The following is a 20,474-nucleotide window of genomic DNA, read 5'->3' on the forward strand; positions in this document are numbered from 1 at the left end:
CAAGTCTCAAGTCTCTGAGCTAGAGTCCAAGTCAAGTCTCAAGTCTCTGAGCTAGAGTCCAAGTCAAGTCTCAAGTCTCTTTATTATATTAAGTCTCTGGTTATAATAAATGTTGCATCACGTACAGCGACCCATCCAAGCTGCTTAGAACACTGCATAGCTATATATAAGGAATTCAAAGCATGTAATATGTTATTATGACAACTCTATCTATTAGTATACAATATCAACTTTGATTTTGGTATATAATCAGTGTAAACAGGCTATTGCAACATGACAAAAACACCAAGAATGCTTTACTTTTAAGTTAATATCTGTATTTTGCATTTATGGATTCAGTAATGGCCTTCTGTCTGTCCTGGCTGTATAGCTGCACACCTCTTGTCTGGCTTAAGAATGAACAAAGCTACGCTGACTTATGTTATTCATTCAATACCTACTCACAAATAAACATCAAAAACAAAGCCGGCTGCAATTAATTTCTGTGCAAAACAGCTTTTACTACAAACACTTCCACACAAGAACATTGTTATCACACAAGAACATTTTGATAGAGAACCAAAAATATTTAAAGTAGATAAAATTAGAATAAATAAAATGGAAATGTCTACATACTATTACTACTGTAAACTTTGCAAATAGGACATCAGCCCCTTCAAGTCAATGAACAATAACAAAGTGGGCTGCAATGAATATCTGTGCAAAACGTCATGGCTCCGCTCCTTCCCAATGACAGAGGCACGCAGGTTTTTTTCCACTGGAGTACTCATGTGAAGGATGCGTGCACAACTAATAACTAATATCATCACGCTATAAAGGGTTGGCCTGCGCTGGGTGCGCCCCTCCCCCTATAACTGTTCTGTCTCGCGGAGGAGCTCATTTGTGTGCATATGTGTGAAACACGCGCTCTGAAACACACATAGGAAAAAAAGAGCGACAGAAAGAACGGCTCCCCTCCAGCCGTGACTCGGCTCCCATCGTTCATGTTTATGAGCCGTTCATAAGAATCGGTTCGTTCGCGAACGTCACAACTCTAACAGCGAGCTCATCTGACGTTTACTAAAAATTAACATTGTTCACGAGTCCCGGAGCTCGAGTCCGAGTCGAGTCTGAAGTCTTTCGAGGACGAGTCTCAAGTCGAGTCTGAAGTCACTGTTTGTGCGACTTAAGTCGCACTCGAGTCCGAGTCTCAAACTCGAGTCCCCATCTCTGGCCATTGGCAGTGGTCAGTTTCAAACGCGCACATTTCTATATGAAACATTAGACTTTTAAATGTGTGCGAGTTGTGATTGGCTCAGGGCGAGGTCACGTGACGGAGCGACGCCAGTCTCGCTGCAGCGGTCAGCGAGTGCAAGTGTGTGATAGCAGCAGCGGCTCTGTCTGGAGCTCACACTGTACATTACAGAAGCCCCCTCCTCTTGAAGACGGTGTTTCTCCCATTATGGGCGACAAGAAAAGCCCATCCAGGTATAGAAACATCTCCTTCGCTCTGTATTTTCATTAAGCATCTTGCGCGTTTGTGTGCACTGGCGTATAGCCGCGCAATGCGGTTGAAGTCTACTTATTTTTCCTGGTCAGATTTAACGGGGAAAAAAAGCGCAGCCATGGCGGATACGGAGCCTTGCCTGACTCCCGGTATCGAGCTTTAGACAAAGGGAATTTAGGAAACGCCTCCACTCTTCTTTTCTTATCGCCTTTTTTAAACAGAGAAAGCCTTAGCCAAAATCGTCAGATTGCGGGTGCGGTAAAGTTGGTTTTATTTTGGACATTCGATTCGTTATACATTCGATCTTTACTTAAGCATTAATTTATATGCAATCACATAATAGTCATGGATCATGCTGTATCTCGTTCAGATCACATTTAAAAGCATAATATCAAAATGAATAGTAGCATCGATGATGCAATTGTTTTAAACCTCTGAAGTGAAAAAGTCCTCACAACGGTCTCCGCTTGCGCATGTCAAGTTAGGGAGCATCTCAAAAGTGCAAAATCCACAATAAACTTGATTAAATATGTGCATTATTCAACGAAAACACTAAAACCATGATCCTTTTACATGTGTACTTTATGTTGGCAAATATATTATTTTTAACTTTTAAATGATTATTATATGTTATAAATATGTAAGTAAACTACATGTCTTGCAGTGGGATGCAGAGGCAGTGGTGGTTTTGTGAGCAAACATTAATGCATTGAATTTTATGCAAGCAGCTAATAGCAACCAGTGCAAATTAATAAACAGAGGTGTGAAGTGAGTTCTTTTCTTTAAAATTTTCAGCGGCAGTTTGGATTAATTGTAGACGTTTGATAGAACTGGCTGGAAGACCTGCCAAGAGAGCATTGCAATAGTCCAGCCTGGATAGAACATGATTTTGAACAAGGAGTTGTGTTGCATGTGTTTAAAAGAAAGGGCCTGATCTTCCTAATGTTGTATAAAGCAAATCTGCAGGACCAATTCAGTTTATCATCAGTCACAACTCCAAGATTTCTAGCTGTTTCCAAGGAGTTGATAAGCCTAACTGGATGGTGAAATTGTGATGAATTGATGGGTTTGATGGAAACAAAAGCAGTTCTGTCTTAGCCAGCTTGAGTTGATGGTGATGGTTCTTCATCCAACAAGAAATGTCTGTTAGACATGCTGAGATATGAGCAGCAATCTTCGGATAATCAGGATAGAATGAGAGGTAAAACATAGCAGTGATATGAAAAGTCATGTTTCTGAATGACAGAACCAAGTGATGCCATGTAGACAGAGAAGAGAATTGGTCCAAGAACTGAGCCATGAGGCTAACCCTAGTAGCTAGATGTTGCTCTTGCCAGTCTTAGGGCTTCAGCAGCTGAAAGCAAGGCAGTCTCAATCGAATGTCCACTTCTGAAGCCAGATTGGTTGCTGTCCAGGAGGTTGAACACAACTCATTCAAGTGTTTTTGCAATGAAAGGTAGAAGGGAAAACGGTCTGTAGTTCTCTAAAAGAGTTTGGTTAAGGGTGGGTTTCTTAAGAAGTGGGGTTATACGAGCCTATCTAAATGTTGAGGAAAAAAAATATTTTTGTGATTGTTGTGGGCAAAAATCCTTGATTTTGCGGCACGTTTTCTTAAAAAATGCGATGGAATATGCGGCATATTTTTGCAATTATATGCGATGAAATTGCGTGAACTTGCAAAAACTGCGATTTGATGAAAAAGAGAAAAAAAGGTGATTCCCCCAACACCCTTTTCTCCCTAGGCTACTACCTTAATGTAAAGAATAATTTCTTAGTACTTCCTATGATAAGCGAGCATACTAAATCACAGAATATTTAAGTTGCAATCTCTTACTGCAACGTAAATTATTTTACATACTACTAATATAATTACAACTGTAACTTCTGAATGAAACTACAACAGTGTTAGTAGCCTAGTGAGGAGGGGGTGTTGGGGGGAATCACCTTTTTTCTCTATTTCATCAAACCGCAGTTTTCGCAAGTTCTCGCAATATAATTTGGCTCCACTGTCATGTAACAAATCGGGAAACTGCTTCTCAAGTTCTTTTGTGCTTATTTTTGTTGGCAAATAAGAATAATTTGCGCGCTTCAAGTTTCACCCTGGTTTCACCGCGGGGTTTGCAGATGATGTTCACTTTCAGGTAATTACGTCACTTCATAAGGTTCCCATGGCAATAGGGGGAAAATGGCGCTTTACTTGTGTGAAGTAAACGCAACATTTTTCAACTTTCTGCTTATATATATTTGTGAGTTTTTTGCAACGAAAATACAGGGATTATGAAATCATGCTAGCCCCGCATATTTTGCTTTCTGAAATCGGCTATTTATGAGGCAAAAGAGCTGCGTATTTGAAAAAATGCGACCCCGCATAAATATGCAGCCTGGCGATCACATAATCGCGTTTTTCTGGAGGGACTGGTTAGCGATGTGAGTTAGTGCAGGTACAACAGCAGGAGAAATGACTTGAAGGAGTCTTGCGTCTTCACTACACTTTGTCAGTTGTATTTGTTTTATGGTTTGGATATTCAAGCGATTAGACGGTCAAATGTTTATTATTATTTCAAGCTCCCATGTTCGTGCAGCTGCATTGTGGCACGAACACTCATATAAACAGTAGATGTGAAGATCATGCGCACAGAGGAACACAGAAACTAGTTGTCAGCGCTGTCCTGTGATTTATCACTAAAGTAGTTTAGAATCTCAAAACTTATTATAGCATATTTTTCTACTTTTGAAGGAACTAGGCTATTTACAACCTACAGCTTCACAATAATATAGAGACAGTATGACTAATTCGCACACGCAATCACTCGTACTGGTACTTGTGCCAATTTATCTTTATCTGATATTTATTTGTCTCTTACACTGAGCAATAATCTATAAGAAATGTTACAAACATAGATAAAATAACTGCTGATAGTGAGCTATGATCGTTCTTTCTTTTTTTTTTTTATAAATATGTTTATTGTGCAAACTTCCAAACATGTTACAGACGGTAAACAGGTCAACTGTAAATAAGAAGTCTGGCATTTTTCCATTTTCTTTTCCCTGGAGGTAAATCTTTTATGTAAAAGAACATAGATGAAAAAAAAAAAAAAAAAAATAAAAAAAAAAAAATAAATAAAAAAATAATAATAATAATAAAGATAAAAAGCAATAATAAAAAAAAAAAAACACTCAAAAACAAAAAAAACAGAAAAGGAAAAGGTATTCGATCAAATTTAAGAGTCTAGCGAAGTTAGGGAGTTAACATAAGAGAGAAATGGGTCCCATGTATTATGAAATCGTTTCACAGATCCTCTAACTGTATGTTTGATTTTTTCTAAATGAAGAAAAGACATTAAATCTTTTAACCAAGAGGTTGAGCCAGGGGGATTAGGACTCTTCCAATGTAGCAATATACGTCGTTTGGCTATGAGGGCAGAAAACGCAACAAGGTCAGCTTGATATTTATTAAACCTGTTCTCAGGGGACACACCAAAAATTGCAATTAGAGGGCATGGGGTTAGGGGGATGCCCAAAATAACAGAAAGGGAGTTGAAGAAAGACGACCAGAAGGAGTCGAGCCTAGGGCAGGAGAAAAACGTATGTGTATGATCTGCAGGGGAAAGGGAACATCTAATACAAGAATCATCCGTGTCAGGGAATAATCTCTTTAGCCTAGCCTTAGTGTAGTGGATCCTATGAACCACCTTAAACTGAATAAGGCTCAAACGAGCACAAGTGCAAGTGGAATTGATCCTAAGCAGCGACTCTCTCCACCAGTCCTCGTCTACTGCCAGTCCAAGCTCTTTTTCCCATGTATCCTTTAGCCAAACAAGGGAAGATATTTGCGAGGAGAGTAAAAGATTGTAAGTTATGATCGTTCTTTCAATAGGAAAAAATACTCCTTTACTAGTTGATCTCAACCATCTGGCTGAGGCCAGTCTAATAAGATGCTCAGGACAGTTGACAGAATGCGTGTCTTCATGAAAGCGTATCATTTTCACGTGTTATTAAGTCTTGCTACTTGCCAATTTAACCATTCAAAAAACTTTAAAGCATTCAAACACAAGACGCGGAAAAGCTGAACTGAGCTGATGGTTACTCGCGCTGTGTTTGGTGCACACACAGAAAGAGAGAGCCAGGTCTCACAGACAGTAACACTGAACTGAGCTCTCCTTTGCGGAATTGCTATGTTAATGCAAATGCTAATTGCTAATAACACAAACGTTATTTGAAGCGCAGTACTTTCAAAAGGGGATTTGCTCTATTTTGATCGCTATAATATAGACATCAATGTTTATATCTGAACTATAAACTTCATCCCAATATTTCTGTGATGATATAAATTACTATTAGACAGAAATATTACTGTGTAGTTGAAAAGACCTTATGTGAAGATGTTTTTTTAACCAAACATGCTAACTGCTCTCTCTGTGTTAGCGGCAGTGCGAGCACGGATTTGAATGATCTGGTAAGACTTTTCAAAGGTTTAACAGACTCGGTAGCCTTTCGGTAGCATACTGTGTTCTGATTGGTCAACTAATATAGTCAGTTTTGATTGGTTGTTCTGCACACAACTTCATGGTAAACAATGCGTTAGCATCTTTTTGGGGTGAATTATGTCTTATTCCGCTCATTGCAAAGCAAACAGTAAAATAAAAAACTTGAACAGTCTCGCTGCTTTTTCTTCTGTGTGTGCGTATTCAAGCCGCACGCTTCAGTTTGAATCTGAATAGCGCGTTCAGCACGGGGGCGTGGTCACATTAGATATAATGAAGGGAGACGTGAAAAATGGACATTGCGTTGTTTTCATATGGATTACTTTATCACAGAATATCTATTAGCAGCACTTGTTACACTTCATTTTAATGACGTGTTTGTAAATGAAGATCAGCGCAGACAGGCTGCAGACAGCACACATACTGATAAGACGCTCGGGAGAAAACAAACACATAACTTCATAATCATACTTCGCGTTGTGATTCGGAGATGCTTGTTGGTCTAAATAAAGTTGGTAATGAACCCTCTTTTATGGCCAAACGCTTTGAAAATCCCGCCTTGTACTCACCGAGATTAGAAAAGCAGTCATCAGTGAAATGTTGTGAACACAACAAAAGGGATTTGTTGTACTGCCCTGTTATTGTGGTAAAAATGAATTTTAGCCATTGGTTCTTCTGATCTTCATTCTTTGGCAGTGAAAATAAAGCAAACATGCCTTTACAATTAAAAACACACTGTCTCCTCGACATGATGCTATCACACAAACCAGAGCGTCTGTGTGGGGGGTGGGGCACACAGATTTGAAATCTATAACGACTCGTTTCAGCGATTCAGAGTGGACTCCTTACTTTAAAAGCCAATAACTTTATAAATCGTGTACTTTTTGGTTTAATTACTTTGCACATTGTTTACACTGATGGACAGCTACATCATACACTGTAATACAGGTAATTTTTGATTTCCCATCTGTGTGGCTCTTTAAGCATCACCACCAGTCTTAAGTTCAGTTAAAATGACAAATATGCATTCATTAGGCCTAGAAGTTAATTTTTACATAAAGGCATTGTGCTAGAAATATTATTATTATTTAGTAAAGTGTATGTGATAATGCTACTACTGTTGAAAAAATTATAAAACTTTATTTTTAAAAGAAATAAATCCGATATTTCTTCCATGTTTAAATTTTAATAACAAATGCCCTTTATTTACCAAAAATAAAATGTGTTTAAATTTCATAAATTAAAAGACAAATTAAATTTGGGTGAAACTTGTTTACTGTTTTTCATAATTATATAACTTGTAGAAAAACTTTAAACACAATTGTAAATAAGTATAAAGAATGGCATTGGTTTTATTTTTAGTGCTAAAAAGTTATATTTTTTTTAATTAGCATATTTTTGTGTTTTGCTTTAGTACCGAAATTGGTACAGAGAACCGTGGATTTTCACTGGTATCAGTACCGAATACTGAAATTTTGGTATCGTGACAACACTAACACAGACTGAAGTAGTTTAAGTCTTTGGTTCTTTTAATTGTGATTATTTTGGCTCACATTTAACAAAAACCCACCAATTCACATCTCAACAAATTAGAATACACTTTTAGTGAATTGTTGACCTTCTTGAAAGTATGTTCATTTACTGTAAATGTACACAATACTTGGTAGAGGCTCCTTTTGCTTTAATTACTGCCTCAATTCGGGGTGGCATGGATTCTTGAATCGATTTTGCTTGACAATCCTCTTAAGGCTGCGGTTCTATCTGTTGGTTGTGCCTCTTTTTTTCCACTCTTTTTCTTTCCACACAACTTTCTGTTAACATGCTTGGATACAGCACTCTGTGAACAGCCAGCTTCTTTGGCAATGAATGTTTGTGGCTCCTTGTGAAGGGTGTCAATGATTGTCTTCTGGACAACAGATCAGCAGTCTTCTCTAAGATTGTGTAGCCGAGTCAACCAAACTAAGAGACCATTTTGAAGGCTCAGGAAACCTTTGCGGGTCTTTTGAGTTTGATTAGCTGATTGGCATGTCACCATATTCTTATTTGTTGAGATAGTGAATTGGTGGGTTTTTGTTAAATGTGAGCCAAAATTAAAACAATTAAAAGAACCAAAGACTTAAAACTACTTCAGTCTGTGTGCACTGAATTTATTTAATACACGAGTTTCACAATTTGAGTTGATTACTGAAATAAATGAATTTTATTGAGATGCACCAGTAATGCTAGCCTGAAAAATCACTGTTTATTTTATTTGTATCTTTAATCTTTTGTATTTATTTGTGCTGTTGCTTGTAGTTAGATAGAATATTCTTATTTTCATAATTTTTATTTGAAAGTATAGTTTTTCTATAAACATAGCACATACCGAAATCCGTGATTCTAAAATCATGATACAAACCGAAACATGAAAAAGTTGAACCGTTCCACTCCTAATATATATGCTCGCAGGCATACCACCGGTGTTATGGTTTAACTGGTGGTGACCGTGTTATACTGACCTCACATTGTTTCCAAATGCAATTTTTAACTACCACATTCCTATTTACGATCATTCTGGTAGCACATGAAGGAAGCATTAGTGAAAACCAGTGTTTGGAATAACGCCGTTTAAAAGAACGTTAGGTAACGACGTTATTTTTTCAATAACGGGGTAATCTAACTAATTACTTTTCCTGTTGTTATAACGCCGTTAACATTACTGGACGTTAAATGTGGTGCGTTACTATGCATTGATTTAATGAACTATGCAATCCGAACGCACCACTGGCTCACACAGTGAGTGAGGAGGTGGGTTAATAACGAGATAAGTGATTATGATTGGATAAGGCAGAGTCATGTGTTTCATGGTAGCCAATCAGAGCCAGTGTTTTTACGCCAGCGGCGTCAAACACACGCACGCGAGAGCAGCAGCAGCAGAGATGACGAGTCGGGAGCAATCTGATGAAAAGTTGGCATTTTCAAGGTGGAGATATAAGCACTATTTCAAATTCATTGTGTTCAAAGGCAAGAACGTGCATGTAATGTGTACATCTAATATGTGACACACTCATCTACAAAGCTAGTGGCCAAAAACACTTTTCTTACAAAGATAATACTTGGAAGTGCAGGATAAAATTTGCTGTCTGTTGACGTACAATAAATACTGAAAGTTCTGTACGAACACCTGTCCATTCTACTCATTTTAACTGACTTGTGAAAACTGCTCCAAAAAAATAATAATAAAATAATAATATAATAATTCTTTGACTTTTTTTTTTTTTTTTTTTTACAGTAACGCAAATAGTTACTTTCCCTGGTAACGAGTTACTTTTATTATAGAGTAATTCAGTTACTAACTCAGTTACTTTTTGGAACAAGTAGTGAGTAACCATAACTAATTACTTTTTTAAAGTAACGTTCCCAACAGTGGTGAAAACAGGCAGAGACAATGGTAGCTTTAGCAACATTAGCCAAAAAGCTCTTTCGGAAGCTCTTTTGGAAAACAAATTTTTTTATGCGTAATGCTTACTTTTTTTTTTTTTATCTTTAGTCTGGATGTTTGTGCTTAAATCATTGGTATCAATCCCTCTTTCAGAAGCAATCTTTGCACAACTCCAGCGCTGAACTGACCCTCGTTTGTGAGGTAGTCCGGTGTAAAATGCTACTACAACCTGGAACTGCTCGTGTGGAGAGACTGTTTATGAATTATTGGGATTATAAAACAAAGAATGGGTGGATTTTTTACCATTATAGGCTGGTGGTTTTCACACACTGCAGCCAAACAACTGTGTTCAAACACCTTATAAAAGTGATTTTTGCATTCTATGTCACCAAAATTGACATCATGAATATGATATTTAGCTAACAGGAAAATAAGGTTTATGAAATAAATATCACTTTTCTTTTCATAATCATGAAAACCAAAAAATTACATTTCTATTCATAAATTTGATATTAGGATTCATATAATATTTGATAAAATCAAGAATATCATCAAAATGTAATTGTGTGAGCAATTCCCAAATAAATGTAAAGAGGTTTCAGGGTTCTCTAAACAGAAAGAACAGTTGTAATATCATTCTCAAAGCTTATCCAACTTTTTCTTGTTGTAAAAATGGGCACAGCCATTTGTACATTCATGAGTCTGGTTTCCAGTCTCATCTGTGTCCACTCCGTCCAGCTATTTTTAGCTGAACAAAACTGTTTTGCTGCTTGATATTGAAAGTTGGTGTGTCTTATCATATTATGTATTATCTTAATTGTGAGCACATTTGTTTGTAGTGCAAACAGTTTTACCATTTACTCCTCCCCGTTATTTACCTATGAATCAAAGTCTCACCCATAGGCTTACTTTCGCATTGAAGAAAAAGGTGGATAGGAGAGCTCTTATCTGCATAAAATCTTTAAATCAACTTAACCCTTTCATGCATTAATTATTAAATCACAAAGTAATATTTTTTTATATATGTTTATTTTTTACTTGTAAACAAGAAAAAATTCATGCCAAAAACTTTTTTGTCAGTATATTTTATTTTGAGGGAGTTACAAATCTGTTCACTGTAGTGGACAACATGCATCAAAGGAATAAAAAGTGAATCAATATAATTTAATGTGTTATCTTTAAAAAGCATCCCCCCCCCCCTTTTTTTTTACATTTACTACAAGCAAAAAATGTATGAATACTCATAAGAACATTTAAATAACAACAAGCAATGCCATGATAGCACAGAAAAGTGAAGTGTAACAAACAAAAGGTAAGAGTGTGTGTGTATGGGGCAGGGGTGTATGTCTGTCTTTTTGAGAATAAAAAGATTTAACACTTATTACTGATGTTCTTGGCATATCTCCTCTTCCCTCTGCCTGTTTAAACAAATTATGCTATATCTCAAAACAAAAAAACAAATAAACAAAGGATACAATGACAATAATTAAATCCAATTGTAGACAACACTTTAGGGGTTCGCAGTTGGTGGTTGGGAAATGGTGCTTAAATGGTTCAAAATGGCTTCAAATATCTGTCCACTGTAGTGGACACCATGCATGAAAGGGTTAAATGTAACATTTTGTTATCAGGTATTTGCAAGGTAATGACTTACTTCCCAGGGAATATCACTTACAAAACCATTCCAGTTGGAGATAACAAAAGTCACAGGAATAGACTACTTTAATTTTCTTATTGTTTTTATGATTTAGATGATGAGAATCAGTGTTTACTTATATACAAATATTTACAAATATTTTGCATAGATCCACTGAGTGAAAACCATGAGATCTCCATGTGGCACTGCATCAGCAGCAGTTGCAAACTCTTTTAGACTAACATGAATTTCATGCTTATCTAAGAACACAGAACAATTACAGATTGAACCATTTTGATTTGATTAGGGATCAGAGACCATATATATTACAGCTTAATGATACAAGTATTTATAGAATTTATTTTAAAGGTATGATTTGTATTAGGATTGTGTGAAGATATTACAACTGGTGTGACATCTGTGGGTCACATGGAAGTTATATAGATTTTAATAATTGAAAGATTCACCAATAATATACAAAATCATATTTTCAAGTGTTACTGAATATATTACTGATGCCATATCAGCTCCTGTTTCTAAAAGTTAAAGTAAATGTTGTAATTCAATGTAATAATTCATAGTAAGAATCCGATTAACATTTTAAAATCATGTATTAATGTTTTCCACTTAATTCTTTACATTTTATTTGCATGATGCTTTGCATCTTTTTTATTATTTTCATGCAATTTTGAGACAGTCCCTTAATTTGCTCAGCGAATGTCTAACAAATGTCCAATATAAAACCAACTTTACTGCAACCAGATTGCAAGTGTAATAGTGTGGTTGTGGAGGACGGCGTCTGAAAACAGCACGTAGAATTAGTGCACATGATGACATTTGCACTAATTAGGGTGCAGCATGTTTTTTAAATACCCTAACCAATTCTCCCTTTAAATCTTGTAGGCCAAAAAGACAAGCCAAGCCCTCTGCAGACAACGGATTTTGGGACTGTAGCGTCTGCACCTTCAAAAACAGTGCAGAGGCATTCAAATGCAGTATATGTGATGTGCGGAAAGGTACATCTACAAGGTAAAGTGACACTGCAGCTTATAAGAGGGAGCTGTGCATTCATAACCATCATAAACACAATGCACATGCATGCAGTGAAGATGTCAACATTGATATTTTGTCTTGTTGCTGTGGATTGTGTCTTTGTCCACACTGACATCATATGAATCCTGTAGAATTTCAGTGACACTCTTGGACAGGCGGCAGGATCCGGCTGGTTCCCCATTATGTGAGCCTATAGGAAATGGGAAACTGCAAGATGTAGGCTTTAACTATCTCAGATTTGCTAATGCAGCATTGTTGTTTTCTTACACACACTGTGCTGTTTGTTGAATAATGTGCAAAATATGAAACACATGGCTTGATTTATTGCTGTGTTGTCACTAATGCACTGATGTTATCTTATTGATGATGTTATGTGCTAGAATTTAGGCTATTATTGGTGCCCATGGCATGCAGCCATAGTCTCTGAAATGATAAGGGTTCTGTCCGTGAAAAATGTAAGATATATAAGCCAATGGTGAAAAATAATGAATTTTTTTGTAGTAGATATTCAGTATGTTCATAGCTGTTTTGCAAAAGCACAGCACATATGGTAGTGTATAATTATTTTAGCCGTTTAAGATTTCCCAAAAGTGGATTATGGGATACAGCAGGGATATTTCTGACACAATTCTAGGTCACTAATCATATAAGCACATTTGTGCCGTTGAACTCTGTACAAAATATCAGATGTTTCCACCAAACATCAGATGCTTCTTTAAGGAATTTTAAAATGGCTATTTTCTTTTTTCATTATAAAACTTCACATTTTTATACTTGATATATTTATGTTAAATTGTGAAAATGAAAAATTTATAAAAATGATTCACCGGTGGTCTCAGACGTTTGGAGTACAATGTCTATGCAAAGTGTTTCATCTTTCTTTTCTTTTTTTTTCAAACGGTTTGCTCTTGAAATTGACATATCATGAAAGAGACAAAATATCCTTTTATATTTTGCTCCTTTACCTGTTTTCAGCCAGATATTCTAGTGGGATGAATGTGGCGAGTCGAGTGCTCACTGGCTTTATCGCAGGTGTTCATATCTCTTTTCATGTATTCTGTACAGCGTGAAGTACACAGGCATCTCTCTCGGCGTAAATTGCAGGCTTGAATGTTGATTTTCTTGCTTTGTTAAAGCAACAGGATCAGTCCCTGCTCTCTCATAGAGCGGTTGTTTGATGAGGCCAGGTTTATTACGTCGTTCTGAGGTGTGCTTCTGCTGACTTGAGTGAGTGTCGTCTGTGTCTGGCTACTCTTACACACCAGAGTAGCAACAGCTGAGGGAATCAGCAGGGCACCACACAGACAAACCAGAAACCCTTTCTCTGTCTCGCTTTTAAGCCATTCTCATTCCGTGAAGTGGCCCACCCACTTATAGTAATGCAAAAAAGTAGTTTTTCCACTTGTCAAAGAGGATTTGTGCATAACTCAAAACTGTGGTAATACTCCATAATCAGTTAATTGGTGCAAAACAATGTAATGGTTCCAGGTGTTGTAAGAAATGAATTGTGCTTGTTTATGATCATTTGTATTTATTTAGCACAACTGTGTTCTTTTAATAAGATTAGGGGATGGTGATTATGTGCTGTCAGTATGAAGTTAAATCTGGAACAGATCATGTAAATAGAACATCATAGAGAGCCGCCAATCAAAGACCTGAACTGTCAGCAGGGTGTTGTTAACTCGGATCTACATTAATTTACTGTGATTCTCCAACTGAAATTGACTCCGAGAGGTAATGTTTTAAACCCAGAATACTCCCTTCGCTCATAACTTGAAAGCATCTCTCAGTGCTTTCGGCTGTGCCAGTATGAAAATAGTATTGAGGACATTGAGACATGAACTTCATGTGTTTGAATTATTGATAGACCAAATGTATCATCCGAGTTATAGCCATTTTGGTCATTTAGAACACCGTTTTTCCAAACCTCCAGAAGAAGTTGTTCCCCCTCACATTAGTTCATATGTAATGACAGTCTTTAAAAAGGGACAGTACACATTTTAATACCCCAAATACCCCAATGTTTTTGAAAGTGGTCTTTTGTGCCGACCAAATTTGTTTATGTGATCGTTTGCATTTATTTGAATGCTTTTCATGTTTTGAAATACTATTACAATTGAAAATAGCTGTTTTCTATGGTATTCTCTTTTCTTGCCTTGCCTTGATGCAAAGCATCAGTATATTTTTAGCATCATTACTCCGGTCTTCAGTGTCATATGGTTTTTCAGAAATCATTCTATAATTCCAATACATTTATTTGTTTAATTTCATAGTTTTGATAATATGTAATATAAACTTTACTATCAATATTAAAGGAACACTCCAATCTGTTTGAAAATAGGCTTATTTTTCAACTCCCCTAGAGTTGAGTTTTACTGTTTTTTAATCCATTCAGCCAATCTCGGGGTCTGGCGGTAGCACTTTTATCTTAGCTTAGCATAGATCATTGAATCTGATTAGACCGTTAGCATCTCGCTCAAAAATGACCAAAGAGTTTCAATATTTTTCCTATTTAAAACTTGACTCTTCTGCTAAGCTAAAAGTGCTAACGCCAGACCCGAAGATCGGATGAATGGATTCAAAAACGGTAAAACTCAACTGTTTAACTCTAGGAGAGTTGTTTTCAAAAAAAAGTGGAGTGTTCCTTTACACATTTTGTCATCCTAACAGCAAACAGAGCACTTCATATTGGAATTAGAATTTCATCATTTTTTTCTATGGTGGTTAAGGCTACATAAACTGACATCAGTACTGACAAAGCACTTGATTTCTGGTAACATTTTCTTTTCTAGAAAACCTAGGATAAACTCTCAACTCGTGGCACAGCAGGTCGCTCAACAGTACGCCGGCCCACCTCCAGCCAAGAAAGACAGAAGGGAAAGGACAGACAGAGACCTGCCTGACGACGACCACTTCGACATGGACAACTCCGACTCGGATAGACTCAGCAGTCTCCACCCTGACTCCGACCATCCCGAGAGATTAAGTCTGGATGGAGGTCAGTCTCACAAGGATCAGAGACCGGAGCGTGGTCTAGACAAACCGCAGTCGCTCCATACAGACAGGAGGCCTGAGAGAGCAGGACTGACCCCAGACCTGCAGCAGCAGCAGCACAACAGAACAGACAGAGAGCAGACAGACAGATCAATGCTGGACAAACTTCACATGGATAAAGATCATCCGCTCACAGCAGACTCTGGGATGCAGCCGGCAGAGAGGATGGGTGCAGAGAGAGAGGAACTCAAAAAAGGAAAAATAGAGAGAGCCATGATGGAGAAACACAAAGAGAGACCTAAAAGCCTCACGCCCAGTAAAAAACCCACTGCTAAGAAGATGAAGTGAGTGTTTTTATGCAGCCATGCTCTGCAAGTGGTCTTCTTTCTTTTAGATTGATTTAATCAGATATTGTTATTAGGGCTGTCAAAGATAACAAGCATATGCAATTAATTAATTATTCCAAATGATTTTTATTCTGGTAATGCATGTATTTTTAGTTTACTTTATAACAGTGGGGTTCTGGAATTAAAAATCCCATCAATTTTCTCCACAGGGGAACTGAGTTTTTACAATAATTTATAAACCCATAAAGACAGTCCAGCTGTGAGCTGCGAGTTTGTTAATAGATGCTATCACGTAATAGTTGGTATGCCCACTTTGCTCTCTAACTACTTAAATATTTTCTATAAGCGACATCTTAAAGTTAAATAGTTTCTCCGTTTTAATTAGTTTTTTATTTGCAATGCTTCATGGGATTGTAGTTCTTTCCCTCATTAAAGCCATTAAGTCTTGTACCTTTGTCTTTTTGTAAGATTTTTTTATACTTATACTTTTTTATAGTTGTTAATGTTTTGACTCCTTTGGCAGCTGGTTGGTTTGGTTCATAGCTTAGAATTCTTAAATGATTTTTTTTTTAATATCCCTATGAGAAAATGAATGGTAAAAAATAGTTCTGGAGCCTTTGCCACTGAGAAGTAGATGACCGCTGTTGCACTCTGTTAAAGATTTTATTTCGGTTATTTCTGTTCTATGTATTTTTTTTTTATTGGATAATTAATTAAAGTAATAACTCAACTGGTTATATTTTATTTGCTAATCTGCAATGAGAAATGCATGTTTGTCATTTCTAAATCACTTTGGATAAAAGCTTCTGCTAAATGAATAAATGTAAATGTTAAGTAAAACACCAGTGGAGAATTGCTATAAAAATACATTTACATATGAATGATTAAGTCCATAGAGTGTGGGGAAAGTTGTATGATAATAGTTATTAATGGCATATTGAATTTTATTTACAGGCCCAAACTCATTCAGAAAAGTCCAGCTGGGGAAAGTAATGGCATGAAGGTTGGCAAGTCTGTCACGAAGAATAACAAATCTAAAATTTCACGGTAAGTTCAGAACTGATCTGCATAGTCCATGGGCTCTTTAACTTGCTGAAAAGATAACAGCTAGAACTGGATGATCATATTCAGACCTTTGGGCTGAATTAAGCATTTAAAGATAAACTCAGTAGTTTATTCCTAATGAAGTGAAAAGTACTTCTGACAAAAGCGTTATGAAAGTATGCACTTACATAAGGTAAAGACTCATATAGTCATATTAGAGGCCTAGAAAAAGCTGTTGCATTGTACACAAGGGAGCCCACTACTTATAATGGATTTCAACACATGAAGCTGAATACTCTCTTCATCCTGTTAGTAAAAGACACATTTGTTTGCAGAGTAAATTAATGATTGGCTACAAAAACGTCTGCTTTTGCTTGATGCTGCATCACATCTTGAAATGGCTGCCAGTGCTTTTGGAAAGATAATTTATGTAGTTACAGCATATACTACATCTGCAGCCTAAGATTACTTGGCGCACCTTTTAACGTTGCTAACTTGCTTTATATTTAAAAAGTCAGTTCACCCGAAAATGACAATTTTATTATGAGTTACTTCTCAAACCCACAAGACTTTTGTTCATCTTTAAAACACAAATGAGGATAATTTTGATGAATTCGGAGATTTTCTGTTCTTCCATTGAATGTTGATTCAAATGTGATGGTCCAAAAGACATTAGAAAGATAAAAAAAAAAGATAATGTCACATCAAGCATTTACAGAAACTCAACTGTACATGCAAGAACATTTACATTACATTTTACATCAGATCAAACCTGATTGGTTCTCGTATATCAGTCAAGCACATTTGAGCTTCAGTTGACCGTATTTGATGTGAAAGTTTTGGTTGAATGAACTTTCAGTGGAGGGACAGAAATCTATCAGGTTTCATTTTACAAATATCTTTATATGTGTATTGCAGATATGTTTTTTTTTATATATATAGTTCTTCAATTGTAGTTATTTTAGTATGTTAAATTAAAAGATATAAGAAATGATTCCTTGGCAACCAGCTGAAATAATGTTTATTAATATATATACACATATATACACACACACACATATATTAACACTGTTTGGAATGACATGAGTGTGAGTAACTTATGACCGTTTTCATTTTAGGGTGAACTATCCATTTAATAGTTTACGCAATGATTGCTGCAGTAATAAAGTTGATGTGTAATTCTTTCTTTCTCACTTCCTCTGTTACTCTTCAGACCTAAACTGAAGAACGTGGACCGGAGCTCGGCTCAGCAGCTCGCTATAACAGTGGGCAATGTGACTGTCATCATCACAGACTTTAAGGAGAAGACCCGCTCCACCTCCATCTCCTCCTCCACTGTCACCTCCAGCGCTGGCTCTGAGCAGCAGCACCTGAGCTCCAGCTCAGAGAGCACGGACAAGGGGTCATCCCGCGCCTCCACCCCCAGAAGAGACCATTCTACTGGGCACAATGAGACCATCTAAATGGGAAGAGATTCAGACACCTCAATGCCACTTGGCGAGGCCAGGAGCTCCTATAGCCAAACGTGTAACTGTACATGGAAGAGGGAGGTTTTCAACCCATTCAGACAATTTCCATCTTGACACATCGGCGGAAGTGTACCTAACGAAAACCCTCGTGGAGCACCTTGTAGATTGATGTGTTGATGTTCACGTGAGTCACTGTCAGGCCGAGACCCACTGTATATTCTGTGCCCTACTTTTTTGTGCACCATGGAAATCAGCGCTCCCAAGTTTGCATTATTATAGTTCATTGTCATTAAATCGTGCAGACTGCTGTTTTGACTTTGTGTTTAGAGCGTAGAATCCTTTATGCTATATGTACAGTATCTGAGCTCATTCCTCAATCTCTCAGCCAGCTCTGTGTCGACGATCTGTTGCTTCGGCTGTTCGTAGAAAGCAAGTTCTCAATGATAAGGTCACGCTTGACCACTGTGTACAGGGAGATTTGTTCCCTTATTATCTCATATGACAAACTCTTATGTGTTTACATGGTGGAAACACAAACTGTGATGATGTGAGTTTACAGTATTATAACTACAAGGCCAACTTTGAAATCCATACGGTGTACCATGTAGACATGTTTTGTGGTTCACAAGATGATAAGACAGTATTTAGAATATTGTTCTTTATATTGCTCTGTTTTTAGTCTTTAAACCTTTGCATATTTCTTGTAAAATTATAAAGAGATTCACAGTACTGTCTGTTATTCAACTTCATGGCAACGAAAGTGTGGAGAGAGAGAAACCGGCAGTTGTTGGAGTATGAAGCAAATTATCTATTTGTGAGAGTTCATACAGTATATTTATGGTTTACCAAGATCTCTACTATTAATTTTGAAAAAACTCCCAATATAGCATTGTGTTGAAAAAACTGTCTTCTTCTCGCCCATAAGGACAATTTGCACAGGTTTACACATTCATTCGGAACTTTGTTAAAAATCTAGAAGCTCATGAAGCTAATAAAATACTTCTGAAAGTCATTACAGTCTCAAAGCATCTTGGAAACTTTGATCCTCTGTTTTCTGAATGCATGCTGTTGTTATTATTGGGAAGAAATCATCTATGCATATGTGTTTTTTTTTGTGTGTGTGTTTTTTTTTGACCTCATGATGTTCACTCACAATGTCTTAACTGGACCTTCCTTCTCTCTGGTGATGTATGCAGGACCTCTTCATTTAGTCCCACTACTGCAAGCTCATGCTCAACTGCATCCACATCTCAACATCCCATCAGGCAATCACCCAATGCTAAGCTCCTCCCAAAAAAAATCCTCCCAATCCGCTAAACTCATATACGGACATTACAGTATAGAATGTTACTACTTCTGCTTCATCTTGACTTTAAAATGGGTGCATATATATAAACCCGATTCCAAATAAGTTGGGACACTGTACAAATTGTGAATAAAAACAGAATGCAATGATGTGGAATTTTTATATTTTCAATATTTTATTCGGAATACAACATAGATGACATATTAAATGTTTAAACTGATTTTAAATTTCATGGCATCAACACATCTCAAAGAACAAGGCCATGTTCACCACTGTGTGGCATCCCCTCTTCTTTTTATAACAGTCTGCAAACGTCTGGGGACTGAGGAGACAAGTTGCTCAAGTTCAGGAATAGGAATGTTGCCCCATTCTTGCCTAATACAGGCTTCTAGTTGCTCAACTGTCTTAGGTCTTCTTTGTCACATCTTCCTCTTTATGATGCGCCAAATGTTTTCTATGGGTGAAAGATCTGGACTGCAGGCAGGTCATTTCAGTCCCCGGATCCTTCTTCTACGCAGCCATGATGTTGTAACTGATGTAGTATGTGGTCTGGCATTGTCATGTTGGAAAATGCAAGGTCTTCCCTGAAAGAGACGACGTCTGGATGGAAGCATATGTTGTTCTAGAACTTGGATATACCTTTCTGCATTGATGGTGCTCATCTTTCCAGATGTGTAAGCTGCCCATGACACATGCACTCATGCAACCCCATACAGTCAGAGATGCAGGCTTCTGAACTGAGCGCTGATAACAACTTGGGTTGTCCTTGTCCTCTTTAGTCCGGATGACATGGCATCCCAGTTTTCCAAAAAGAACTTCAAATTTTGATTAATCTGACCACAGAGCTTTGGCCCAGAGAAAACACCTGCGCTTCTTTATCATGTTTAGATTTTTTTTTACCTATATTTTTTTACCTATAGAGATTTAGCTGGCAACGGCGAATGGCACGGTGGATTGTGTTCACCGACAATGTTTTCTGGAAGTATTCCTGAGTCCATGTTGTGATTTCCATTACAGTATCATTCCTGTATGTGATGCAGTGCCGTCTAAGGGCCCGAAGATCACGGGCATTCAGGATGGTTTTCTGGCCTTGACCCTTACGCAAAGAGATTTCAGATTATCTGAATCTTTGGATGATATTATGCACTGTAGATGAGGATAACTTCAAACTCTTTGCAATTTTTCTCTGAGAAACTCCTTTCTGATATTGCTGCACTATTTTTCATTGCAGCAT

At 37.1% G+C, this 20,474-nt stretch overlaps 2 protein-coding genes across 7 annotated transcripts in view; both read left to right on the forward strand.

Annotated features, from left to right (window-relative positions):
- The window catches only part of LOC127963955 (microtubule-associated protein RP/EB family member 1-like), an 82,543-nt gene that overhangs the window by 49,752 nt on the left and 12,317 nt on the right, over positions 1-20,474 (forward strand). The window lies entirely within an intron of this gene.
- On the forward strand, positions 1,300-18,946 carry LOC127963953 (RING1 and YY1-binding protein A-like). The gene is made up of 5 exons (XM_052564058.1): positions 1,300-1,467; positions 11,931-12,056; positions 14,873-15,418; positions 16,376-16,468; positions 17,679-18,946. Exons 1-5 carry the CDS (start codon positions 1,442-1,444, stop codon positions 17,926-17,928), a joined length of 1,041 nt encoding a protein of 346 aa, XP_052420018.1. The 5' UTR covers positions 1,300-1,441; the 3' UTR covers positions 17,929-18,946.

Source organism: Carassius gibelio, chromosome B8 (genome assembly GCF_023724105.1).
Source record: "Carassius gibelio isolate Cgi1373 ecotype wild population from Czech Republic chromosome B8, carGib1.2-hapl.c, whole genome shotgun sequence".
In the NCBI taxonomy this organism is placed as follows: Eukaryota; Metazoa; Chordata; class Actinopteri; order Cypriniformes; family Cyprinidae; genus Carassius; species Carassius gibelio.